General features: G+C 41.2%; 1 protein-coding gene across 1 annotated transcript; it reads right to left on the minus strand.

The window, feature by feature from the left end:
- Positions 1 to 460: 460 nt before the first annotated feature.
- Positions 461 to 27,628, minus strand: LOC107998155 (uncharacterized). The gene is made up of 6 exons (XM_062072171.1): positions 27,500 to 27,628; positions 22,701 to 23,317; positions 22,166 to 22,589; positions 21,149 to 21,394; positions 8,941 to 9,146; positions 461 to 8,453 (listed from the first exon to the last, which is right to left on the minus strand). The coding sequence occupies exons 1-6, from the start codon at positions 27,626 to 27,628 to the stop codon at positions 6,152 to 6,154; spliced, it is 3,924 nt and encodes a 1,307-aa protein (XP_061928155.1). The 3' UTR covers positions 461 to 6,151.
- Between the last annotated feature and the right edge of the window lie 141 nt (positions 27,629 to 27,769).

Genomic DNA, 27,769 nt, shown 5'->3' on the forward strand with positions numbered 1-27,769 from the left:
AAAAATTGATTTTATATTTTGAATACTTTTAAAAAATATAAGAGATAGTGCAAATCCTTAATTCTTTGTATAAAGATGTGTAAATATATCAAATTTTAATTAGAAAAAATAATTAGAAAAAATAATTAATAAAAATATTTGGATAGAAAGAATAATTGGATAAATAATGATATACGAAATTTTTCCAAATTCAAAAATTTTTGCTGAATTTTGCTTGATTCTTATGATTAAAAAAACATAATTGAATAGAAAATAATATGTGAAAATTTCTAAATATTTTTAAATTTTAACTGCGAAATATTTTTATATTACGATGACAATATATTTCGATATGCTCTATAAAAAAATATTGAATAATACAATTGGATTAAAAAAAATGATGAAAAAATAATTAAATTATTTTAATTATCTTTTAAGTGAATAACAAATAGGGAAATTGATTGTAAAACAATTTAATCTGTTGTGAGTTTTCAAACTTACATTTATTTAAACAAATCAACATTGACCTCATATTTACGGGTTGTATACTGCATTTGTTGCACAGGTAATGCATCACTCTATTACGCAAGATCTATGTCGCGTCCTGCAACGCGTGGCATCATTTTGGGATTATTTGACAAAAAATCAAATATTGGGGACGGGGGAGACTGAGTATCGACAGTACTCTAATTAAGACTAGAGAAATTCGACTAGAAAAAAATGAGCGGTTGATCGTGCTCGCGTAATATAATAATAATAGTAGTAATAATAATAATAAATAATATTCAATAATAATGATCGTGATAATAAAGCTAATAATACTCACAATAATGATAATACTTCTCGGAGTTATAATAAATATGATAATAATACATCAGCAATAATAATAAGCACAACATAACAATAATCAGGGACATAAGTAACATAAGTAACAAATTGATCACATTCGAATACAGTACACACTACGAACCGTTTTTTTAACAGGTTCATTATCATTTCGCATTTTTTTTTGTCATTTAATGATTTTATCTCTATATACGTACTGATCACGGTCACTCGATCTCTCGATTATACGATACATGGAATGAGACTGCTAATTATTCAACACGAAGGCTCCTAAAATCATTCTCATACCGCGAAATTAATCATTTATTTTTGTCAGGATTAAAGTACTTATTAATTACATCGTCGGGTATGTAATGTACGTGTGTATGCGTTAATACGCATATATTTGTGTACTGTGTATATGTATGTATGTATATAACATATGTTTATTTATATATATATATTTTTTTTTCCTGTTCATCTCCAAACATGATCCACTATGTGGAACATATGAATATGTGTATGTGTCCAAGTGTTTGTGTATTATATATGTATATGTATATGTATTACCCGCGTGTTTTTCATTAATTATATACTTTGGCTTCGTCTGTTCTCTTAAATTTTTTCCTTTCATTTTTTTAACGCTAATGGCAGCACAGATACAATATTATTCATCTTTTTTTTCGTCTTCTTTGTTTTACACTGTATAGCATTTTAACGTGCCCGAGTCTTTTCTTCTTAAATAGAAATAACATGTTATGAATCACTTTGTAAAGCGCGTTTAAGCGGTTCCTTTCCTTGCACAATGGAACCGTTAAAATCGCCGCCATTCGGGATGGTAATTACGCAATTAATACATTACGCTATGTATACATTTATACAGTACGCAATGAATACGCCAGAATTAATTATTGTATGCACTACGAAGGAAAGAACCTATATTTATGTATATTATGTATACGTGTGTACTTCGAGAAGAAACGAATTGCTATGCAGCGCATTATTATAGTACGTTTAATATAACTAGCGTGGCTCCTTCCTCTTTCTTTTTTCTTATCCCTTTCCTTATTTATTTTTTATTTCATTCTCCTTTTTGAGTTTATTTCACTATTCGGCGAACTGATCGTGTTTCGTCTTTTTTTTACTATTTCGCGAAAAAATATAATCATCGCAAAACGATGATCATCACGTGATATTTTGAACGCAAAAAAGGAACAATTTTCGAACACGATGCAGCGATCAGAAACGCATCGTACAGCATCCTTCTTGACGCCACGCATTTTTAATATGTTTCGTTCTCTAAACACGTCGACGAATCAGATTTGCGTATTGATCTCGAGAATTTTCGATCGAAAAAGGTTCTATATTCCCTATACAAAGAGTATTATTTTATATCAGTGCGTGCAGCTAGAGCGATCGTCGAATTCGTAAACAATAAATGCAACAGCCTTTGTCTCGTTAAAGTATTAATAATAATTTATCAACTATCAGTAATTGGCTACAACAATCGGTATTCTTAAATAGTATACGCAGCGAGAAATTACTAAGAAAAAGTAATTAATAGTCGAAATAAGAGAAATAGAGAGAGAGAAAGCTCGTACGTCTAAAATAATGAAAGTATTTTAAGGGACAGTTCGTATTGGAACATGCCGGGTATACATAAGTAAGTATTATCATATGTAACTAGAATGATTGTGTGTGTATATGAATGCGTATATATGTGTGAATGTGTAAATGTGTATATATGTATGTGTTCGTCGAATTATTAAAAATCGATGGAGCCTTCGAAGGAATAATATAAATTGAATCATTTTAAAAGCGCTTCTATTAGCTAATGATTTACACTAGAATAATCCTAACCTCTGAACGAAGAAATGCATGTGGATGCACCACGGTTTCTCGAGATCAAACGCAATCCTTCGTCGAGTCGACGAAAGAAAGATAGATTGCTAGCCACGGATAAATTGCCAACTAATTAAATATATTATCGATCAAATGCAACTAATGGCGTATAATTATCTGTTGACTGCCCCCCCACCCCCTTAAACGGTACTTACAAATACCTAAGTGAGAATTTCTCGTACGCTATGCAACGGTAAAATCAGGCGCGCAGTACATTAGACATTGTTTAATTTCTCTTTTTTTTTGTATGTAAATATGATGTAGATATCTGTTGTAGTTTTTCGATTTTTTCGATTTTTTTTTTCTCTTAAATTTGTTTCTCGTTTTATTTTGTATATACGATCTCGTTTCAAAACCCGCATTTTATAGAAAAAAATTCGCGAGCACGAGATCGCGCGTAAACACGCAAAAAAAAAAAAAAATGGGAATTATCTTTTTCTATCTCTTTAATTTTTTTTTGGTTTTCTCTTTTTCGCTTTTTCCTTTTTCTCTCGCTTTTTGTTCGCTTCGTCTTTGTTTCTCGCGCGATTCTTACGCAAGCTCATCGTTGACATTTCTTTTCTTTCTCATTAAATCTCTCTTTTTTTTTATTATTTTTTTTAAATCTATCATACTCTCTTTCTCTCACTTTCTCTCGATTCCTTTCTCTCCTTCTTTCTTACTTTATACTTTTTTTTTTATTCTTTAGAAAATAATTTTTATCTCTGTGAGTTTTCTCTTTGTATCTATTTTTTTCTTTTTTTTTTTAATTTTTTTTCTTTGTTTCTTTTTGCACCGACAGCGCTAAGAGCCGCACGAGTAAACAACAGAATCGATCTCGATCTCGAGGAACGACTAAGTTTTGAAGTTATCATTTTCGTTCTCGAATATCGAACCGGAAGCATCGATTTTTATTCGTACGGCCAATTAGAATTATTAGAATAATATAACTCCCGCAAGATTTTGTATTTTTTTTTTTTTTTTAGATTTTTTTCTTTTCTTTTATTCCAGACATCAGCGACATAGAACCGCTTCTATGGTGCTTGCAAGAGGTTCTCAACACGAGACGACATCGAGAAACCGCGAGGGAAATGAACGATCAAACGAAAAAATTCGGATCCGAAGTCGTTTGGGAGGAAGTCCCGAGTTACTACAAAAAATTCATTTTTTTTTAACAAAACACGCTTCATTTTTATCCTTTATCTTTCTATCTTCTTCTTTTTTTTTTCCTTCTTTTGGCATACGCGATATAATTACGATCACGCGCATTACACAACTGTGCTGTTAGATACATAAGTTTGCCTCGTACAATTTAGAATTATACCTATCATACATTATTAAAAATATGTACAAAATCTGTGTGTATGTGTATGCGTGTATCCATGTAAGTAGTATCTCTGTTGTAAATATGCATGGAAAATGTTCTCGGCAGTTAACGTGCATATTACTTTGAGTATATCGAACATCACAAAGTAACACGCATGCTAAGTGCCTCGTGAATAAAAATGCTCGTGTCCTATGATTCTCTGTGTCCATGTTTTTCCCGTGTAAATGTTCACGTGACACGTTTCGAAGCACTGTTTTTAGTCGGTATATAGCATAGACCGATGGATGAATCGGATGTGTATTGAAATCGAAATACAAAATGCACTTTCAATCGAGGCTTCCTCCGTTCACCAGAGAAACGTCTCTGAATCTCCTTTGCAATAATATCAAAAATCTAAAACGATCGAGTATCGCGGCCAGGAAAGCGGCAAGAGACCGACGAACGTGTGTACAGAGAGCATATATGCGTTTTACAATATGTATACAGTACTCGAAAATCCTCGACGAGCCGCGAGTTCGTCGATTCCACGGTTTAAATACCAGTCAATGGAAAAATGTTTTCGCTACTGAAAAAACATACCTCATAAATCGTATAATAAGTACGTGCAGCCGTCGATAACGTGGATTAGTTGCTTCTCCTTTTTTTTTCTCTCCATTTCTTAAATCTTAGTACCCCATTCTTAAATGGCTATTCAATGAATGTAATCCTAATTAATATTGCACGCGCCGGCACACGGGGATCGCTAAATGTCGTTTTACCTCAGATAGCGGTCCCCTTTTATTATTATTATTATTTTTTTTTATTTCATGTATGAACTTAATTATGCGTATTATGCATTTGGCGAACGAATCAGATCTTCCAGATCCTGGAAGGATCTGCTATCTTTTTCACTACAACGCGACGATACGTTCACGCGATTGATTCTTCTTGTTCGCGGAAAACAGAAAGGAACGGTGTAACAAAGGTGTCCTTCTCGTCGAGCCCCGACGACTCACCGAACGAACTTTTTTTAAATACTTTCGTCTCATCCTTGGAACGAGACCGATTCTACACCTAACTCTCACAATGCACTTGAATCGTATCGTTCGTTACGTTTCATCTTCCTTTCCATTCGACTTGTTTCGATTTTTCCCCCTTTCGATTTCTGTCCGATCTTTGATCAATGACAAACCGCACAGTTCTTGCAACTTTTCTTTCCTTCTTTTTTTTTTTTCATTCGGTATTTAATATCAACTATACTTAAAGATCTAAGCTCGTATTATTATCGTTAAGTCGGATTTAATCGAATATTTACGGTTCGACCCATCAACGGTCAACGTCGCTGAAAAAGATTTCAGTATCGTCGAGCCGAAAGTATCCTCGTTTATTCGAAGAAGGGCGCTCACACACGAGGGTTGCTATGATTTTTCTCGATATTCTTCGTTTTGAGTCCTTCCAATGCCGTGATGCGCACATTTAGGTTATTTTATACTACGCGAAGTTGAGTTTCGTCAAATATCCTTAATCCCTTGCCTCGATTTTTTGCGTGTATCCTCAGCTTAACATTTTTTTTTCTCGTTTTTTGTTTCACAGAAAAAATCGTTGACTCTTCTGATTACTACCTCGTAATTTCCTCTTTCGGTACGTGTTCGAAACTTTCTGTTAGTAGTAGTCTTCGTTTTCGTAGGCCAACGATGTAGAATTGCGCCGGTGTGGATAGTCGTCGCTAAATTCTCTGCCTCTGTCTTTCTCTTTCTCTCTCTTTCCATTCCCTCCTTCTCCATCTCGGTTCGCTCTCGTGAATCTCGTGAATCTCCCGTACGATTCGCAGTGCGCTACTCCATACTCCATCACGCGTCGACGATAAGTGAAGCATAAGCGGCAAATTGAAACGAAGTTGGAACAGCACGGAGACGAAAAATAATCTTGTCATCGCAGTTGCACGCAAACTTTCAAACGTACATACACGTTCTACACCGGTACAAAACACCTAAGCAAGCTAATCATGAGCGAAATCATGCCCTACCCTCCCCTCCCTCCCATCGAGCACCGAAATTCGTCCCAATGAAAAGGAGGGAGGAGAAGAGGGGTGAAATTAATTATAAAATACCATCGCTTCGATTTCGAGTACCGTCAACCGTTTCTACCGTCCCCCACTTTTCAAACCGTCGTCACGTATTCCCGCAACTCGGTATTCCTCTCAGCTCCCAAGCCGTCGTTAGCAAACCACGGATCCTCGTACTTGGACGCCTCCTCGCTGCGAGCTCTATTAGGGGCACGTGCCCGTTCACGAGCACGCATGCGGGGCACTTCCTCGCTTAACGATCTCTTCCCAATCCCTATCGTGGCGGGTACCTCTAACAAAGCCTTGGATCTCATCAACTGGGGCCTCTGACGGCTCTTCGCCTCCTCGCTAGCCGCGCGAACGATCACTGTGGGCGGCATCAATCTGTCCTCGGCCTGATGACTCTCCGACCTAGCCCGTAGAGCCTTCTTCTTCGACAACCCACGACCCTTTATCAAGCTCTTCCTCTGTACAGGTTGCGGAGAATATTGTTGTTGTTGTTGTTGTTGTTGATGATGATGTTGTTGTTGAGATCTCTGCCTTTTCACGGGACTGGCGGGAACCTGAGGAGACCAGATCGGCGGAGACAGATCCACCGGTGACTGTATCTTCTTGGGAGGAGTTCGTTCCGGCGATTCGTCTTTCCATCCGCCTTGATAGATCGGGAACGCGGACACTTGGTTGAGGATCCTCCACCGGAAGTCCTCGTCGTCGCTTCTGCAAGGCGTCGCCTCTGGAGGTGGATGATGCGTAGGCGTTACATTGTGGAACGGCGACCAGGATTTCGGCTCCTCCGGCTCCTGGACCGCGAAGCTTCCGCCCACGACCCCCTCCGACGGCGAGCCGTCGTAAGGGGTCCACTTGATCTCGCTGATGTGCTTCGGCTCCCGTTTCTTGATCCCTATGGTGGGAAGGGGCGAAGCGTCCTCGTACGGAGCCCATTTCGCGTTCGTGATCGTGATCTCGGGGGAAATCAACCTTCGGACGATCCTGTTCTCCAATCTGGTGATCTGTCGAGGATCCGGCTCCGGTGACATGCTCCTACGAATACTGTACTTGGGCCGTTCCTTCAAACTCTTGCTCTTGAAACCCTCGGTGGAGTCCTGACTCCTCCACTTGGAGTCCTTCTTCTCGACGGGCAACGAGAAGTGGGATTTCATGGCCCATTTCGAACGAGCCTTCTTCCCCTCGTCGGGGCTGCTCACCTTCTCCTTGATCCCCCATTTCTTCGACGTCTGACTGTCGACCCTCGCGTGCGATCGTTCAAGCTTCGGTCTCTCCCTGACCCTCTCGGTCCTCACTAGCCTTGTGTCTTCGCTGGCGTGCTTCTTCAGTTCCGGTTTCTCAGGCGGCGCCGGCTCCACCGCCGGCTCCTCCTTTCGCTCCACCGTCATCGACGCGGAATAGTACAGTTTCCTCTCCGGTTCCTCCTTTTTTATCGTCGGCTTCTCCGGTTCCGGTGACTTCTTCGGCTCCGCGGGCGGCGAGGGAGCCAGGATTTTGGACTTGGGACAGGTGCACCTAGGCTTCGGATTGGGCAACACCTCCGGGACCTGAAGCCACCTCGCCTCCCTCGCCATTCTCGTGTCGTCGCTGCTGTGCTTCCTCAGATCGTGCATCGGCGTTTTCAAATAATCCGGCTTGATCGACCATTTGTCCGTCTCCGCGCTGTGATGTTTCCTGAGATCGCCTCGCTGGATCTCCTGCGACTTCTTGTCCTCCGGCGTCAGGCTGTGGCAGCTGCATCTCGTCCTCTTGGCCAGGTCGAGATCCGTGCTGGACGTGTGCAGGGCCCATCGAAACTCGGTTCCCTCGCTGGTGCGCTTCTTCAGGTTCCAGATCTGCTCGTCGGGTGAGAGGAAGCTGCCGTCGGCCCATCTCGAGTCGATGCTTCGATACTTGGGCAGATCTCGCGCGGCGGCCGACGGGTCGACCGTGTCGCAGCTGCACGTCCTCTGGGTGGTGGGCGTTCTCTGGGCCTCGAGGGGCGCCGACTCGATCGCGTCCAGGTCCTCGATGGCGAGCAAGATCTCCTCCCGCCGTTTCTGGCCGCAGGACGGACATCGGCCGCCACCAGCCTCCCCATCGTCGCGGCTAGGTCGATGATGATGATGGTGATGATGATGGTGATGTTGGTGCTGCTGCTGCTGATGTGGTTGTCGATGCAACGTCGAGGTCGAGGTCGATGCGGAGGGGTCAAGCTGCGGGGGCAGCTCCTCGTCGTCGCGACGGCCGTCGTCAGAGTGTCGTGACGTCGCAGCCGTGCCTGTCGATGCGCACCAGCAAGTGTGTGTAGCTCCGTCAAGCCGCCTTGGTGGGTACTGCGACTCCGGAGACGACGAGGCTCCGCTCGAGGCCGGTACCAGGCAGACTGCCTCGATCCCCAGCACCGCAGGCCTGTTTCACGGTTTTCTTTCTCAGTTATTTGCCCCATTTTATAATCTACGTCTAGATTTAAAGTCGAGGATGATTGATACGTTATAGATGCGCAAGGACGCCAAGAATGAAAACGATGTAGCGAGGTCGTAAAATCGATCAGGCGATATATAATTCGATGATATTCGTGACTTTTACTTTCACATTTATGAAAGATCGAATCTTTTTATGTTTAATTAGTTCTTTCAGGCATCGAAATCGAAGAATTCGGAGAGGCCTGAATAATCAGGCTGGGTCAATCGATAATTTAATTCCGTTTTAATTAAACGACCTCATTGTATCGTTTTATAAGAAATATAATTGACAATTCAATGAAATAATATAAAGAGATTGGATCACAGCGAATGGAATACGAACCTTCAGTTCAGTGAAGACCTCCGTGAAGAATCCGGGTTCGCTGTTGATTCGCAGCATCTCGGAGCTTAACCGGTTGACGATCAGCAAGCACCTATCCCAGAACTTGTCTTTGCTGTCCTCGATGAGGAACGGTTTCAAGGGATAGCTGATCTCATTCCCCATGTAGCTGTAGCTCAAGTAGAGGCACGTTAAAACCGTTGCTTGAAGCTCCCTTTCGGAAGCCTCGTCTCCGTCGACCAACTCTCTCACCAGCATATAAATGAACACAACGTTGGCGGGATTGATGAACGCGACATCCTGTTGGAAAACGTTTCACGTTAGTTTCTCATATTATACTCGCGTATAATGCGAGACAATCTTAATTATTAATGGATCGAGCAAAAATTTTCAAGAAATCGCTTGACAAAATATTCATTAATTAAATTTCACTTGACATTGAAAATAATGATACTAATATTTATTCTTTCTAAAATAGATGATACTACTAGACAAAATTCTTCTGCTCAAAAGTTAAAAAAGATAACAACAACAACGAACAAGATTTCCCTAATAATTGGAAATAAGTGCACTCTCCCAGTCTACCATCTTTAAAACGATACCACCGATGAAAAAAATTCTTTCTCTAAAAGTAAAAGAATCAATCTATCAGAGTTCAACGGTACTAAAGAGCTGTGCGAAAGCCTCGATTCGAATAGAATCGAATTCCTACGAGTATGGAGGACGCCCAGACAGACATTCGATGCGTCTGTATTGTACTTGCGCGCATTCAGGTGAGGTGCTTCTTCTTGGTTGGCAAGCGCGCAGACGATACTCGTCCGGAATCGACCGGCAGAAAGGGATGATTCACGAGCAGTGTCACATTACGTGCCACGGTTGCGAAATTGCAATCGGCATTGTAGCACTCGATGTCAGTCGCCGTTCGATACCTCGATTGCGACAGGTCTTCTTTTCATCGCGCTCCAAAGGAAAACGATATTTCGCGGCCTCGAGTTTTTCCGTTGCAATCTTGAACAACGCTTATCTCGAGAGGATTCTTTGAGCAGTTTTTATCAGTGTTTTTCGTCTATTTTCGAAATTACAGGATGATTTTAAACATGTATATATAACATCTTCCTTTGGATATTATAAAACGCAAAAATAATTTCTTTCGGAATGAGTATGTAAATTTTGTCGAATTAATATTTTAAAAATCGACGAGTAATTATTATCGGTCTTTAATCTGATTTCTCCGGGTGAATGAGAAATATTGCACAATCTATAGCAATACAGTCTTCTCCCAAGACAGAACAGATGTTAATATCATGACCTGGACACGTCTATTTCCATTCACGTGTTAAACATTAACGACTCCACGGCCATGAAGTTGTCTAATTTCGTCAGCTGTCCTTTACCAAAGTCGTTTTCATTGCTCCAGAAACGAAGTCCTTCGAATCATTAGCGAATTAGAATGTGGCATAGGTCGGGAGTGCACGGGCAAAGTACATCGTTTCCTTAAGTGCTCTGAGATCAATTGCGGTTCCATTGATTCTAATGGATTCTCAAAGGTATCCATAATCGTGTGGCCGCGTTAATTTGCACTGGCCTCGCTCGTTCTCTTATTCGTAAAAATGATAAAATTGAAAGCGAGATCGGGAGATAAAATAAAACCGCCGAAAATACAACACTTTGACTGCTTGTAAAAGTGTCGAGTCATTTTCCATTTTGCTTCGTATCAGACGACGCTATGATAAAAATATTTTCTTCGACAACGAAGCTTGCGAAAAGCGACAAAAGATTATTACTTAATTTCGATAAACGATATAATGCAAAAATCGTGCAGAAATTTTGACTCTTTGGACTCACAATGAACAGAAAGATCAAACGATTCCTGCCATTTGACGCTCAAACGAATAGACAAAGATTTGAAATTTGCAACGATCTCATTTCTATCATTTCTCCTTTTGTATCAAAGCGTATCGTGAATATTTCAAATCACTTATCTAAGACGTATATAATAAAATCGAGAAACTGTCGAGAGCATTGATTCTGCCAGGTCATCTCGGTGCATCCATATGTGCAAGAAACTCTGTGTGCACCCTCGCCGAAGAACTGCCACGCCTATGATCACCGGCGTACGTTTTAATTATCACAAAGCATTCGTTGTAATTGGACGATAACTCGAGGAAAGGGACGAGAGAGAAAGAGAGAAAGAGAGAGAGAGAGAGAGAGATTGCTCGAAGGGTCAAAGACTCGTTCCGCTTTGAATATAAAATCGAGAGAGTGTGTGGACGGATAGACGTAGATCAAAAGAGTAGAAGAAAGTAGTCGATTAATGTTGAAAAAAGGGTACGTGATTCACGATTCTTTCTTTGAATCTTTCAACGATATTACGGATTATGACAATGCCTTGGGAAATTCATCTTCATTATACATGTATATATATATATCTCCTTGTGCATCAAGTTTACTTATGGACTTGTAATGTTGACAAAGGGTTAACTACGTAAGCTTAACAATCTCGATGTACAGTATCATCTTATAGTCCGCTATAAGAATTTATTAATAGTAAATAAATTTATAATTTTGTATTAAATACACATGGATCTACGTACAAGATCGTTAAATCAAAAGAGGACGATTCTTTGTTTCAAAATTAAATCGAAGATGTAAAATTTCACAGAGGCTTCTTTTCTCTGTAAGAGAAAAATCAATCGCATATTATGAATGCAGCTCTCTCTCCATTTCTCTCTCTCTCTCTCTCTCTCTCTCTCTCTCTCTCTCTCCTTGGCAATCCATTTCAATTTTCTCGAAAACGAAGTCTTATATATATGTAGAAGCCCTATGCATAATCATCATTCTACATTCTCGAGTTACTTTTACATTGTAGAATAGAATTGCAGAATGTTGCAAGTTTTCGTATACGCTCAGCGCACACCTCGTGTTAACGAAGAAAAGTCAATGCCGTTGAAGATTCGAGACTCTGCTCGAGAAGAGATCTCAACCGGAAGTCGGATCGCAATAAACGGTTGCAGAAATGTGTGTCGAAAGAACGACAGCCAGTTAACGACGAGTCTTTGAAGTCTTCCTTAACGTTAACGATATTGCTCGTGACAAAGGGAGAGAAGAGAGTAGATGGGGAGAAAAGATGGGAAGAGTTAGCCCGCTAAGAGAAAGTAGCCCCCGTGAAAGGAAGGAGAAAGAGAGCGAGCGGTCGATATTTGAAGAGCGAGAAAGGAGGAAGGGAAACTGTGCAAACTTCAAAAAGGAAAGAAGAAAAAAAATAAAAAAAGGAGGTCTCGTGGTAGCTAAGTTACAAAACATCGAGCTTACGACTATTATTAGCCCGACTATTTCCGTTTTTCAGGACAGATAATAGCTTTTGATATTAATTGGTCGCGTTGTGTGTATCGAGCATGGAGGGAGAAAGGAAGAGAGAGAAAGAGAGAGAAAGAGAGAGAGAGAGAGATCGTGTACGGCAAAGGAGGAGCAATTTATTTTTAAAATAAATACCTCTCCCGTGTACTCGATACGCTGTACCACACGTTTACAACGTTTCCACGTGTCTTGATCACCTCACAGAGGTGTACACCTGCTTGGTCGTAACATGGCCAAAGCGTTGGAGGAGGGTGGAAAAACGGCGACACAGAGCACGAGTATGAACAAAGTAGATATATTGGTCCGGGTCGATATTTGCCAGGGGTGAGCGGCCTGCATCCCTACAGAGAACCCTCTGCAACCGCTTTTCATTTTTCATCAGCTTATTAAGATCCAACGGGTCTGATTGAATTTTGTACAGATTCTGTACATACGAAGTGGAATCTTTAATTTGAATTGTCGTCAGGTGCAGGCTTTTGCATGCAATCAACGCGAGAAAATCACCGTCCGTCAGCAGACGAAAGTGTCTCTTTGATGTTGTGTGGTATTCCGAGGGATCATTCTCTTACGTCTGATTGAATTTGATGCGGTTATGCTTTTGATGGTTATTTATAGAGAATGTTAATAATGATTCGTTAGATATTTTTTCCTCTCTTCTTCGAATATCATAATTAAAGTAGTGCTTAATAATTCCTTGAATTGCAAGTTCTTTTTATAATAGTCTTATCGTGATGTAGCAACATATATCTCATCATAAAAGTAAATTTACATTCTACAAAATCTCTAGTAGATTTGCTCTTTTATGAGAACCAGTGTTATTCAAATACAAAAGATTACCACTAATTATGCGTGAAAGAAGAAATTATTTAAAACGATGTCTTAGGTAAAGAGGAAACTTTTTCGAAATAATCTCCATCTATAAGCAATCCTTTCAGAGAGAAAATCTTTTCACGCGTTTGCCTAATGTAATAATAACGTGTATATTAAAATATACACCAAGAAAGATCGTGATATTCAAGAATCGAAATTGTTTTATTCGACTTCTTGTTGACAAAAACGTGATAACATCCTCTTTCACGTCCTCTTTCCTCTTCTTTGTCGTCATATTGGCCGCATTGCGAGTATAGAAAACGATTCCATCGGTATATATGGTTTCCCTTTAACGAGATTCCCCGCAATGACGTTCAACCTTCTTCTATTTACCGTCTAGACAAAATGGATTAACGTTCTTACTTAAATGGTCTACGTGTTGCTCGTGCCTCTGTGTTTCACGATCGTCAAACCCGTTCCCGAGTCACGTGCTTTTGCGCCAACGAGTAAACTTGTCAGAGAAAAGTGGATTGATATTAGATCGAGCTCGCTGGATCGAAATTGGAATCCTTCTAGTTGTAAACCTACTGGAACATTTGAAGAGTGACATCTAGCGGATTGATGAAAATTTAACGATGTTAAATTTGAAGAAAGGTTCCGTTGAAGAAAGAATACTGGAAACGGGAATAGCGTTACAGAAAATAGAATAGACTTGGTTATTTAATCTCGATTCGTAGAATATTCCAATCTTGAAAAGCTCGCGCAATTAATTAGAATTACTATTAATTTTACGTAATTCTATTAAAAGGGTTTATTGTTCATCTATCGAGGATTTATTTTTAGCAATTTGTTGAATCGAAATGTGATCGTAATTTGTTTTTCTTTTTCTTTCTCTATTTTTTACTTTTATCTCTCTGTTTTCGTGGAAATATTGAATATTGACTATAAAATCCAACGAGTGCGCGAAATCTGTCGACGCTCTCGATATGCAGCGTGTTTCTGGAACAGGCTGCATGTGTCACCCTTGACTGATTAGATTTGAGCACATGTACGATCGATTTGCGGTTCTACGTCGACAAGTAGAAACCTCGGAGCGAAGGGAGCGTGATTTCTTGTCGTTTTGTTTCTCCATTATATATGTACGAAAAAATGTATGAAACACCAAAAATAGCGAAATAAATATTTTTATTCTTACTTAATGATTACATATTCGTGACTTGTAATTTTAGACAAGATTGTGAGATAGAAAATCACTTTACGAAATTTATTTTCAAATATTTTGTGAGATTTATTACTATTATTAATTCTTTAAATTTTTCAATGGTTCGTTATTAAAAGTACCGCGTTATTCGTTATTAAGAATTTGTCATGGCTATTATTCTTATTATATTATCACATGTGATATTATATCTTTATATCATTTTAGTTATATTTTAAGATTCGTTCTTTTACTTTTTTTCCACTCTGTTTCATACGAGGCAGCACAATTTCTGAGAAAGTGTATTCCGCCATTACAGTCGTCGCCTCGATGACCGTCGTTGTTATGCGCACCACTTAACGTCGAATTAAGTGGCATCCGCAAGGAGAAGTGGCAGAAAGCATGATGGAAAATTATTCAGGGCATCTGATTGCCCCATTTGCATCAAAGTCAGTACTGCGAATAATTTTATCATTAATCGTTCTTGTAAAACTTTCCAAACGCGACTAATATATCTTTCATTGAGGCTTAAATTATTTTCAAAAAAAAAAAAAAAGAAAAAGAAAGCACATTAATCTCTTTCTCTTTCAAAATGTTTTCTCGACGCGACGTTTGCTCCAGATTCGTTTGCGTGTAAATAAAAATATTTTTTTTAACTCGATCATTCTTCATAGATGAATGATTTTTGCAACCCAGCGGCAGATAAAAAAAAATTTCGCCCGATATTTAATAATAGTATACCATTTGGTTTCGCAGCGTGCAATCGATAAAGCCAACTTTTACGTAACACTATTGGAGCTTTCGATAATTCGATACAACCACGATCCGGCGAACATCCAACACCAAGGTTTACCCACACGAAACTTCCCTCTGCACCCGGCAAACTCCTATTTCAAATAAATCAAACCAAGTTCGAGTTACTTTAACGAGCAACTTTCAACGACGTGGAAATTCTTTCCTCTCTATATCTATACCGATAACTTCATCAAGCGAGTACCTGCTTCAATATCCTCATCCATGGTGGCAAAAATTTCCACCAACTATCTAATTCCTTAAAAATCGAGGATAACGATCGTTTCGATAAATTCTATTCTCGAAGCTCTCTAAAAATTTCTCTAAAAAAAATAGAATAAATAGTCTCGCGCAATTTTGTCCCAACGTATCCCAATTCTTGAGACTAGAATGACGACGAATAATAGCCAACGAAAGCTGCAATTTTTTATTTTCTTTTTTTTTCGAGCAATCCCTTCCCCTTCGTCGCGAGTTTCTTCTCCCTAAGGGTAAGAAGCTCTGGGGTTCGGTAAGAGGTCGTCTCCCCTTTTGCAATTAAAACCGAAGGGTGAACGTCCCTGGCCTGGCACCCCGCATATTTCCACACTAGCCAAGGGGTGGCTCTCTGCGACGTTGCCGTTACACGCACGTGACCCTCGACTCCCACCCCCTTCACGCGGTTTTTCCCCGATGTTGCACATTGCTGCACACACATTTTTCCGTGCCGCCTCTCGTCCACCCCCTTTCGATACCTCTCTCTCTCTCTCTCTATCGATTACGCGGGTTCTTTATAATTAACCGTGCAGCGCGTTCCAATTTCTGGTGGCGAGAGAAAGAGAGAGGAAAAAAAAAAGAAAAACGTGTACCCCGTGCACATAGCACTTGCGAATTAGTGCCGCATGGGGGATGAATGAGAGAAAAAGCGTCGAGCCCGGTTATAAAAGGATTTTAGCCAGTTTATTATAGGGAGCCCGTTGGTGGAAAGTAGGTGACGAGAGTAGAAACGAGTGTGGACGATAACGTAACGAAGGTGTATCGAACTAAAAATAATTGTCTCGTTGTTAATTGAAGAGTCCGTGACAAAGATGACCCTTTGTTGGTTACGAGTCACGAGATATTCGTATATAGATAATCCACTTGTAATATAATTACGCTCGTAGCAATTGCTTAATGGTGTTAACAATATCTTGCGATGCAAAATGATTATGTTAAATGTTAAATTAGAGGTGACTTTCTTTGTTTAATGATTTAATTTATCGCCTTTTCTTCGTGCGAGGAAATTAAAAAAAGAAAAATTAATACGCTAGATTGTCGTGTGATGATCAGCAACAATTTGTATTCTATCCAATCTATCACTTTTAATGCCGTCACTCGAGTGATAATATCGTTATCGTAAAACTTGACAATTTTTAAGATAAAAAAAAAAAATACAAATAAAGAAGAAAACAAAGAAATGTCAATTGATTTTGTTTCTCTAAGTTGAAAAGAAAATGAAGAAATATAAATTTATATAGGAAATATTTTCGAACATTTTGAATTTCAATTTTACATATATATATATAATATATCAAATTCATATAAAATGAAATAATTGTTTAAGGGATTAAATAGTGATAAATGTTGATAATTTTAAAGGTTAGAAATCATAGATGACTTCACTAAAAAATACTTCACTTTGAGAACCACTGCATTTTTTCTCTCCCTAGAAGAAAGATTGCCAAGGGTAGTTTTATAGATACGTTTTCTGGATTTCGAATAGACATTAGAAGAAATGCGCGGAGGAAATGGAATCGGTCCTGGACACTCGTATCGAAGAGGAGAGACGAGTGCTGAGCGTAAGGGCTAGTAGGATTTGGGGTTGAAAAACAGGGCAGCTCTGACGAGGATCGCTAAAGAGAGGCTTTGACAGCGAAAGCCGCGGCTCTGTGTATATTTGCCTACACCATATACTGGCTCAGACGAATAAACACACGCACGTGGATGGGTTCCATGCCACCCCTTATTAGGGGTCGATGTGAGCGTGGATGTATTATCAATGATACATTCGTTGGCGAACGAAGGCCATTGTGAGAACACCGTGACTTTTGCTCGGATTGCAGCTTTTGAACAGCTTTTCAAAAGATATTGTTTGTTTTCCGTTTGTTTATTTCTTTGCGGAAATTCCTCATTTATTTTAATTTTTTTTTTTCAACTTTTTTCCTTTTTTAATCCGCATTAAAGATTATAAATCATAGCGTGAAGCGTGACTTTTTCACTTTGCGTATTAATGTGTTTTATAAAGTTCGTTACTTTATAAACTGAGAAAATTGAGTTTAAAGAGTTTACACAGGAGCAAAAGTTTTATGAAAGCGATAAAACGTTCTTCTATCACGCTTCTTTTCATTGTCACGAATTGTCTGACGGATCCGTGCAAAGCGATGTGATTACAACATTTTGAATTCATTAAAGAGAAAAAACCTTTGAAAGTTGTTAAATACCTTTTTTCCCACTCGTTCACAGATTGAATTTTTATTATATTATGGCGGATCAATAGGGTAAATCAAATTTAAAAAAAAGATTACACGAAATTACAATCGTTGATGCGCATATAATAGGATCAAAAGGAAAGAGGAGAAAGAGATTTTTGTAATTCTTATTACTACTGCAACATTTTACAGATCGAAAAATCGATGTTGATATCTGGTTGGAAAAAACACGCGACTGCGTGTCGATGGAAATGTCGCATTTCGATCGAACGACTTCGAAAACTGGATTAACGCCATGAATGTGTAAATATTTTAGTTCGAATCGTCGAAATGTTGTGGACGAATATAGATGAATCAACTTTAGAAAATTCCTTCTTATTTTTCGATCATCCCCTCTCCAACCTCGCTGACGTTGACTAGCAATGATAAAAGAATCGAAAAACGATAAAAGGGAGAGAATATAATCGAAGCTTTAAAAATGGACTTAAAATGGACGTTAATGGACGATTTTTTGAATGTAGCAATACTATAACCCATTTCGGGAATGGATTCATCTGAAAATCGAATCTCGAATTTACGGAAAATCTACTTTGCATAAATATACAATCTTAATACCTTTATCTAATCTAATTTTTTATTAAAAACTTACGATATGTTCTTCGCGCTTTTCATTATTTTTTTAATAAAGATAAAATAATTCTTAATACATCATACAAATTGAATAAAGAGTAATCTTTGCTTATCTCCGTTTCATCTTCGATAAAATTTTCGATAGAATAAAAATCATTGACAATACGTACAACGTACGTATCAAGAAACAAAACATTGTGACACAAAAGATTAAAACTGGTTTTAAAAATAAAGAAATCTCGATGAACTTTATCGAGAAGATAAATAAAAGTTCTCGAAAGTTCGATGTAATAAAAAAAGAAAAAAAAGAGGGAAAGAGAGAAGAGTACTAGAAATATGGTTTTACGTAATCGATGGAAATTACCCGATTCATGTGACCGCGATCAATTGTTCCCAAGATAGTGGTCAGTACGTGAACGTCACTCGTGACGGAAGAGAAGCCACGGTAGAGTAAATATCATTTTCGTGGGTAGAGCGATGATGATTTTCCACGAAAACCAGCGTAACGACGCGTGATAGCTCGTAAAGCGGATAATCGATAATGACCTTCGTGCTCGCGCGAGAAAAGGGACAGTCGAAGAGGAATCTCTCTCTCTCTCTCTCTCTCTCTCTCTCTCTCTCTCTCTCTCTCTCTCTCTCTCTCTCTCTCTCTCTCTCTCTCTCGCCATCGTTGCGAAAAAGAAGAAAATCACACTTCGAGAAAAGGGATTGGAGACGTTTGGAGAACCCCCGTGTATTCGTGTTGATTCTCGTGGGCGAAAATAAAAACGATAAATTGTGCTACTTGAATTCAAGGTGGTGTTTAATTATACGTCAGTGCTTGACCTAATTTGATATTCGCTCGTATTTTTCCATTCTGTTTCATTCTTTCGGATTTATTCTGGAGAACCACAAATACACAAATACAATTGTATACGGGACATTTATCTCGACAATTTTCCTCCACTCCCCTTTTCTACCCGATAGCAATTATATTCCATTGACGAAAGAAAGAAATCGGGTATTTCTTGTGTCTTTCAACGTCTTGATCGAGTTTCAGCGACAAATACACATCGAAAAACGGTATTCCATTTTATTCGTCGTGTCTTAAGCGATAATGATACGGCCGACACGGGAATCGAACTTTGTCCGAAGGACACGTGCTCTCTTTTCTATTCTTCGAGCGTCCGTTAATCGACTCGAAACACGTCAAAGCTGTACCATAGAAATCTAAACGAATTATCTGACAATTCATGGCCATAAATAATGCTTTATTTTTCCGTCTACAACAGCGTGTCATAAATACGCTTAATTCTTCTTGATGGTAAAGAAATAACTTCAACAGAACTGAATTCTTCTCTTCGATCATTAAACATCTTAAAAATAACTTTGTATTGTAAACGGTTAACACGTGGAGATTACACAACAATGATCAATAAATTTTTCTAGAAATGAAGAGAGAATATTCATCTTCCATTCGTCTATAAACTACAAAACTGTAAAATAAACAAAACAATAACAAAGAATCTCCTCCTTGTCCATCGAAACTCGACGATCCCCATCAGCGAAGACGATAAAATTAGCATAAACCGCAATCGCATCTCATTAGCATAGACTCCAGACACGAAAACGAAACGAGATTCGAAGGGAGACTCGTTTCATCGATCCATTTTTCACGCAATTATTCTATTCCAGTTATATTATCCGTGTGCAATGAACGGTTCGTCGCGCCTTCAAGTACCATATGGATGCGGTGGCTGGTGTTTCGTCTCGCGGAAAGCTTAATTCCCTTCGTGACATATTGTGACTAACATTGTGGCTCTCTCTCTCTCTCTCTGTCTTTCGTATTCCCGCGGGTTACCGCGTATATTAACGTGCACCCTGGAGAGTGGAAAACGAAAGGAGGAAAGAAGAAGAGTTCGATGTAAGAAAGAGTGGGGTGGAGGGTGAATATGAATCGAACGCAATGACGGATCTCGTTTTCGTCTAACAAGTAAGAAGCGGTGACATCCTTTCCTTTCCTCTCGTCGTTGCCACCATTCTCTCATTTCGCCAACCCCCTCCCCCAATATGCATCGACACGAGGAAGAATGGACGATCGATGACGAGGATTCCGTTTGAGCCGCGAGGCAAATAATCTTCCGCCTCGTTGGAACCTTGTTTTCGATCGGTGAAGCTTATCCGAGACAGGAGCTTTCGTTTCTCTCTACCCTCTGGCTAATGGTAATTTGATCGCTATAATCGGTTGAATCGTTTGGCGCCTGCCTTAATTAACTCATTATCGCGATATTCGCAATAATGACGGACAGCTTTGATCAGATAACGGGTATGGAATGCCTCGTGCTCAGGATAAATATTAATTATCGCGTTATCGCTAATTGGTTGCTCTGTTATCGAGCGAGATCCGTTGTTTGAACGTATTCTAGCGAGCTGGTGCTAGCAGTTCTTGAAACCGTCCCTCTAACAATTTAATAATGCTTTTGATATACGATATGACATACGAAGAAAGTATTACAAGTATTATGAGGAGAGACGTAATTTTAATTTTTGTTCGACGAATTAACATTTCTTTCTTTCTTTTTTTTTTTTTTAAAAAGGTTGTGAATGTTATTATATCGGAGAGGTATGTAGTAATTAAAGAACTGCACAGAGTGTTCCATTTTCTAGACAGAGAACGCACGAAGGTCGACTTTAATTGCATTGGATGCATTAATAACTTTCGTAACATCTAAAAACTCCTCAACCACTGGTAAAAAATCAATTTTTTTAAAAGATATTTCAACGAATAAAATACGTGGAAGATAGAAATTTCACAAATTTCTTCGTTTCTTTCTATTTCGTGTATACTAAATAATTAAAATATCTCCTCTAAATTAATAATTTCTCCACAGAAATTGATCTTTACACAATTTCTCTGCTTCCTACTTTAACTAAACTACTTTAACTAAAGTAAAAAATCCTCAAGATGAAGAGCAAGTTCTAAAACATATTTACCTCCAAATAATCGAATGGAGCATTCTGAGTATGGAGCGTTCGAAATCACTGTAGACCTCGTTACGTTCTTTCTTTATTTTTTTTCTTTTTTTACTCACCTGCCATCCTTGAAGCAGTAGGCTTCTGTCGACGGTCCTCAGCCACATGACAGCGTCGCCAGCCTGGAAGTCTCTTAAACGGGTGCATTTCCTGTGAAGGAAGACGCCGAGGCATTTGAGCAATTCCGAGGTCGATGCCTGGATCACGGTTTTCCTTGGCTTCGGAGGCAAAGGCTTCTGCACGAGCTTCTCGCACGTCGGGTTGTGCGTGTTGTGATTGTTGTTCGACGCCGGCGGTTTCGTCTGCTTCCGATAAAATGGCGGATTAATGTCTTCGAAAAAATATACGCACGCACACACACACACGCACGCACGCACACCAATAAAGAGGGTGGTTTCGAAGGTGAAAAGGTGGGGTGGCGATAAATAATTCCATCCGTCGACCGGGGAGTCTCGGTTTCCGTTTTAGACCGGGAATCCTTGACGAGGAGGTGGGCCGATAAAAATTGAAAGGAGCTCCTTTTGAGGGAATCTCTTTCGCCCAGAGGGGGAGAAAAATACACAACCGTGAAACGTAGACGAAGGGAAACGTAGATAGGATCGATATTCTTTCGATCGTATCTAGGGTCAAAGCACCTACGATGCTCTTTGCACGAGACTACGGTTCGAGGCTACTTGGTGGATATCTAGGAGAAAATGGGCCACTGTTGCCGCAATTGCCACGTAAACCGTTGCATCATATTATACTTATAGATAGAGGACAAGTCGTTTTCGATGTCCTTGGATCCATAAAAGAAAAGAAAAATCCACGGCACGCGGTATCGTTATTGTTTGTGACTATCCCTTCGGAATACTGTATTCAGTTAATTTTAATATTAACTGAATATAATATTTCCATTCATTCAATATTAATATCGATGAAAAAAGTGTCACTATGTGATATTTTTATATTTCTCGAGTATTTCATATTTTAATAATTGAATTAATTGGTAAGAAAGAAATTTCGCGTCAATGAACTTGAAATCTGGATCGAGAAAAACACGATAATAAGAGAAGGAGGAAAACGAAGGGACTCACCTGAGGCGTCTGTATGTTCTTATTCTTATCGACGATGGGTATGTTATCGAGCGGCTGCCTGAACCCAATGTTTTTGTTCTTATTGTCGAGCTTCTTCTTGTTGTTGTTCGACGTGCTGAACCGTTTCCACGATAACGCGTTTATGAACAACGAGTGTTTCTTCAGGTTCTTCTCGAGGGCGTTCTTCTCCGAGATGATTCTCGCATTGTCGTTGTTGTTCAGATTGATATTATTGTTTTGCAACGAGTTATTGTTCGTAGGCGGATGATTCGTAGGCGGCGCCGGCGCCACCGTAGCAACGCCGCTTTTATTCTCTCGGTTCTTCGCGTTGTTCAACTGCTCGTAATTGAAATTGTTCAACGTGAAATCAGCGGGATGCTGATGACCCGGTGGTGGATACACGGAACCGCGTCTGTCACGCGGGCTGAACGACAACACGGTACCCATGCCACTGGTTCGGTTCTCTACTTGTTGTTGTTGTTGTTGTTGTTGTTGTGGTGGTGGTGGTGGCGGTGGTTGTGGTTGCGGTTGAGACGGTGGCTGCGGTTGTTGTTGCGTCTGCGTCGCCTGATGACCGGGATTTTGACTCTGTTGTCTCACGTTTTGGGGCTGATGTCCAGGATTTTGAGTCTGATGACCCGGATTCGCCGACTGATGACCTGGGTTCTGACTCGGGTTGGCCGGGTTTTGACCCTGATGGCCAGGATTGTGAGCCTGGTGACCTGGGTTCTGACCTGGTTGCTCTGTTCTCTGGGTCTGTTGGGCAGGATTGTGATTATGGGCCGGGTTCTGGGCCGGGTTCTGGGCCGAGTGGCCTGGATTCTGGCTCGAGCGATCCGGGTTCTGAGATTTCTGGTGTTCCGGATTCTGCGTCTGTTGTCCAGGATTCTGGGCCTGATGACCCGGATTCTGAGCGTCCGAGTTCACCTCCTGGGTCTGATGACCCGGATCCTGTGTTTGCTGAGACGTAGTGGGCGGAGGTCTCGGTGGTTTCAATGTGGTGACGCGATGTGGGGGTGGCGGGGGGGCTCGGGGAACCGAGGACTCCCTCGAGGGTCCCGTCAACGGGGTGGCATCCCCTGGCTCGATGGCCTCCTCCACGACGGGACCCACCACCTCGCTCAGCCGACCTCCCAGCCTGCTGACTTCTACCTGCGATCTGAACGACCCTGTCTCCCCCTTTTCTACTTTCCCTTAATTCCAAGCTACTTCTTCCCTCTCAGTTTTATCCTCCTTCTCTCCTTCACCTTCGTCCTCTGTTTCGTCGGCTAATCGCGATCGCGTACCCTCTCCTCGGCCAGAGAGAACCTCGAACCTCGTACAGGTTCACACGCGATCGATAAACCACCAAACAAGTATATACACGAAAAAATATACTGCGCGATATTCGGCGCACACTCTTTCCTCGGCCGGATCGTCGATCGGCTCGCGAAAACTTCCCTCCTCTGTCTTACCGTCACGAGGGAAAATGTCGTCGATGCGTGGAGAAGATGTCGGTCGACGTGCAAAATGGCGAGCGATCGATGCCTTCCTCGCCGCCCTCCGCCTTTCGGAGGGAGGATCAATCAGTTGAATGAAAAACACAAAAAGCGACGCACCTAATATACCTCACCGGATATATTATTATTGTCCCTTCCTCCCTCTAGTTTCCTCTCGTCGCCTCCGAAAGCCACCCGATTACACCTTTTTCCTCGACGAACAGCCCTCCGTCTCTCGCACGACCCCTCTCAACTTTCGTTCGCCGTTCACCACCAGCACCACGTTCGTCGTCGCACTCCCGCCGCACTCGATTTACCACTTTTCCAGACGTTCCCTCCACGCGGTCCTCCCCGTAGATCCGTGGATTAGCCCCGAACCTTCCTTCCCGATGGATCGATACAAGCCAACAACAAACCATCCACGAGAACGTTCACTCTTCTTCCTCACTCCTCTCTGGACACCATTCCAGATCCAGTTCCTCTTTGTTTACCCTACTCTCTCCGGATCAACCAGAGATCCGTTCGAGCGAAGAGATGTATTTCGATGTAATTCTCCTGCGATCCTTCCCGATCCTATCCTGCCTATCTTCCTCGTTTCTTCTTCTTCCTCTCCCTCCGGTTATCTCCTCGACGAACTCGCGCACGACTCCTCGTCCCGGCAATTGCAACGCACTCCTCTCGAAATTACGTATGTAAACGTGGAACCCACTTTGACCTGTACACGCTCGCGAGCGTACACGAGCTGTCACTGTTGACAAAGCGCGTTGTTGGGGCTGGCCGTGTGTGTGTGTGTATATATATATGTGTGTGTGTATGTGTGTTGACAGAGCTGGTCGGGAAACAGTGGCGCGGCGAGCTCCGATTCGTGTCTGGTGCTCCCGTGTTCGCCGACGTCGCCGTCACCGTCACCTCGTCCTCGTCGTCGTCCTCGTCGTCGTTGCACGATTCCTCCCGTTCGTTACTTCGCTCGTTCGTCCGTCCACCGCCAGTCTTTCTGCGACCAACCAACACGTAGCACGCCCCATCCCCGTTATCGCTGCGCGCGCAGTCGTTCGATAAACGCGCTACGTCGATTGCACGGGGGTGGAAAGAGAGATACGAACAGGGGGAGAGAGAAGGAGAGATAAGAACGGGAGGAAGGGTGGGACAAGGAAGGAGAGAACACAGAGGGAGCGGAGGAGAGGGAGGATCTCGAAGGAAGGAGAAGGGTGGCGAGGAGCCGCGAAGGTGGAACGAAGAGGGGGACCAGCCACGCCGCATACGCCCAAACTTTTCTTTCTTTCGTTCTTTCGTCCGACGCCGCGACGCCCTCCGCTCGCGAATTTACGAATAACCTCCCCCCTCCTACTCTCCCGCGACCCTTACGCCGGAAGCGACCGCGAGACCTGAACGTAGGTCGAGATTCTATCCTCGGCGAGGGTTGACGTTTCTCGAACAGCCCCCTACCAGTGGGGGCTGCTTCCCGCTATGCGGTTTTCGACTCGACCGACAATTTTATGCCACGGATTCTTCTCTCGTCCCTCTTCCTTCCGTTTCACCCTTTCGGCGGTGGAGGTGTGGAATGGCCTCCACGCGTTTCTGGGGTATACGGGGTATGCATGGCGTTTCGTGGAAATGGGTTAGATCGATTGGATCGATCGATGAGGAGGAGGGGGAGAGAGGTTTCGTGGACCGGCTACTCCGGCTAGAAAAGAATCGGATTGTACAAGCGAAATTTTGCGCGGATCGGCCAGCTCGAGATTGATCTTTACATTTTACACGGATAATATAATCTTTTGTGTAAATATTTTAAATGCGATTTAAGTATTATACGGTGTAAATTTTCAGAACACTTAAGTCGTGTCAAACGAGATTTCCTTTGAAAGAAAAGAAAAAAAAATAGATATTTTCCGATGTAATAGATATACTTTATTGCAAATTGTTCAAGGCTTGTCGAAAATGTCGTGACACTTTTCTACCTCGTGACGTTTTATTCGTATTACAGTATTTCTCGTCTATCTGTTGACACATCTTTCACACACGTTTCATTGCGTGTGTAATTAAGCTCGTGGAGACAATAATACTTTCGTTCTCGATGTTTTTCTCTCCTCCTTTCCCTCTCCCCTTAACGACGTTAGTTATTAGCGAATATAAATAAATACCAATGTTTAATAATAAATTTTTCTGGGAAACGACAATTCATATGTCCATTTGATAATTCTAGACTTGAATGTTCCAGATTTAGTCAGCTTCGAGTAGTATATATAGTAGGAAACTGTTCCAAGAATTGTATACGCGAGTACACAATATCGGTATTATTCTCTTCTCGAAAACAAGACGTACTCAAAAGATAGACACATATCGAGCATGTGCCTGTGTGCAAACACATGTACGAACACGTACGACGCGTATTTATCGTTATCTGACGTTTCACGTCACATTCGAAACGTGACCACGCGACATTTGTCTCGACGAGACACCCGATATGTATGACATTTTTTTTTTTCATCCCACTCGCATTGCTCGACCTACTGAGCACACATTCCACAAAAGCTGATCGAACGTTCCATCGAACACCTCCCCTCTTATACACGCTCCTCCGTAGAATAAAAGTCAAAATTCCAACTAAATGCTTCCCTCCAATTCATTCGATTCACGGGAACTCGTGAACGTCGTTTCTCTCCAATTTCCGCCCCGGAATTATTAATTAGCCCTTGATTAAATATTTTCTCCTGGTGAAATTTCTTGGAAACGTGTAATTTGCCGAGCGCAAACTTTGTTAAAAGAAACAATGATCATATCGGGAATCGAATTTCTGTTCCCACACACGTGATAATTTCCCGAACAGAAATGAGTGTATACAGCTCGAACGATGATTCGTTGGATTATTGGAAGCAAGGTCGAAAACACGATGGAGGATCATCGTTAGTAGATGGAAATATGAGATGATTGAGATGAGAGTGCAAAAAAAAAAAAGGGAAGAATGAGAAACGATCGGGGACAAGATACATCGATTAATACTACGCGCTAATTAACGTTTCATTTAACAACCAGGTGAATCCAGTCCACCTAGATGGTGGAAAAATCCAGCATCTTCCATGATGCGAGGACAGAGGGACAATCGTTACGATGACACGCAACAAAGTAAAAAAAAAATATTCTACGATAAGAAGCAGATTGAAATCAGAAAATATATATATATATAAATTATTTTGTTGCATCCTCAAAAATTACAGAAATAATTTTTATACGAATACAAAGGATTATTAAATATTCCAAAAAAAGAAGTTTCCCAAAAATTTACTTTCTCTTTCATTTCTATTCTCCTGCTTACTCCAATCAAATCTTTCATCCGCCAGCATGCGAAAGAAGATGAGAAAATCGATGGGGAGCGTTTACGGAAAAGAGCTCAGCTGATAGAACGCATCGCATTCTTGACCGGTCGGTCATCGAGGAGACTCGAGAGAAGAGAAGGGTCGCTTATTAAAAGATGAATCCATGGACACGGTGCCAAAGCGTATCGATCCCCCTCTGTGTGGGATTTCAAGTCCTTCAGGAATTCAAGAGGTTATTATTTCCGTCGAAACAATTCCGTTCTCCTCCAACGATCATCCGCTTTTCGCTTTTAAACCGTTAATCGGCCACGATTAACCGGCCAATTTTTCGCCTCGTTGGTCTCGTTTCGAAAGAACGAAAGCTGTGCAAGTGTTCTTCGAGTTCCAGTTTCTTTCAGGATACGTGCACGATGGAAACTGTTACAAGGTTCTCCGTTCTCTCTCTCGGCTCGAGGAAAGGGAGAGAGAGAGAGAGAGAGAGAGAGAGAGAGAGAGAGGGAGAGAGAGAGAGAGAGAGAGAGAGAGAAATGTCGACTACTTACTTCGCGGGGATCCTGAAAACTGACCGGGTCGAGTTTATTAAAGATGCACGAGCATCTTGAAGCCTTGGCGAATAGTTTCGTGGCGCTGCATCGTGGTGTTAATTCATCGCGGCACCGCGCGTTTATCATTTCAACCGTTCAAGAAGTTCGGAGCCGGTATTAAAGCGACCGAGTCCGTTCCACATATTAAACACGTTCCGCGACCATTGTTCCGCGACCACCCTTCGAGAACGAGAGGAAGGAAAAACGCGAATTTGTACAATTTTCCTT

This window comes from Apis cerana, linkage group LG3 (assembly GCF_029169275.1).
Source record: "Apis cerana isolate GH-2021 linkage group LG3, AcerK_1.0, whole genome shotgun sequence".
NCBI classification, from domain to species: Eukaryota; Metazoa; Arthropoda; class Insecta; order Hymenoptera; family Apidae; genus Apis; species Apis cerana.

Bases quoted from the DNA above. Each gene is read 5' to 3' on its own strand.
- LOC107998155 (XM_062072171.1), bottom strand. From the start codon at position 27,628: ATGATAAACGCGCGGTGCCGCGATGAATTAACACCACGATGCAGCGCC. The intron at 23,318-27,499 runs GTAAGTAGTCGA...TTCAGATCGCAG, and splicing joins GTTTTCAGGATCCCCGCGAA to GTAGAAGTCAGCAGGCTGGG. The intron at 21,395-22,165 runs GTGAGTCCCTTC...TTTTATCGGAAG, and splicing joins AGAACATACAGACGCCTCAG to CAGACGAAACCGCCGGCGTC.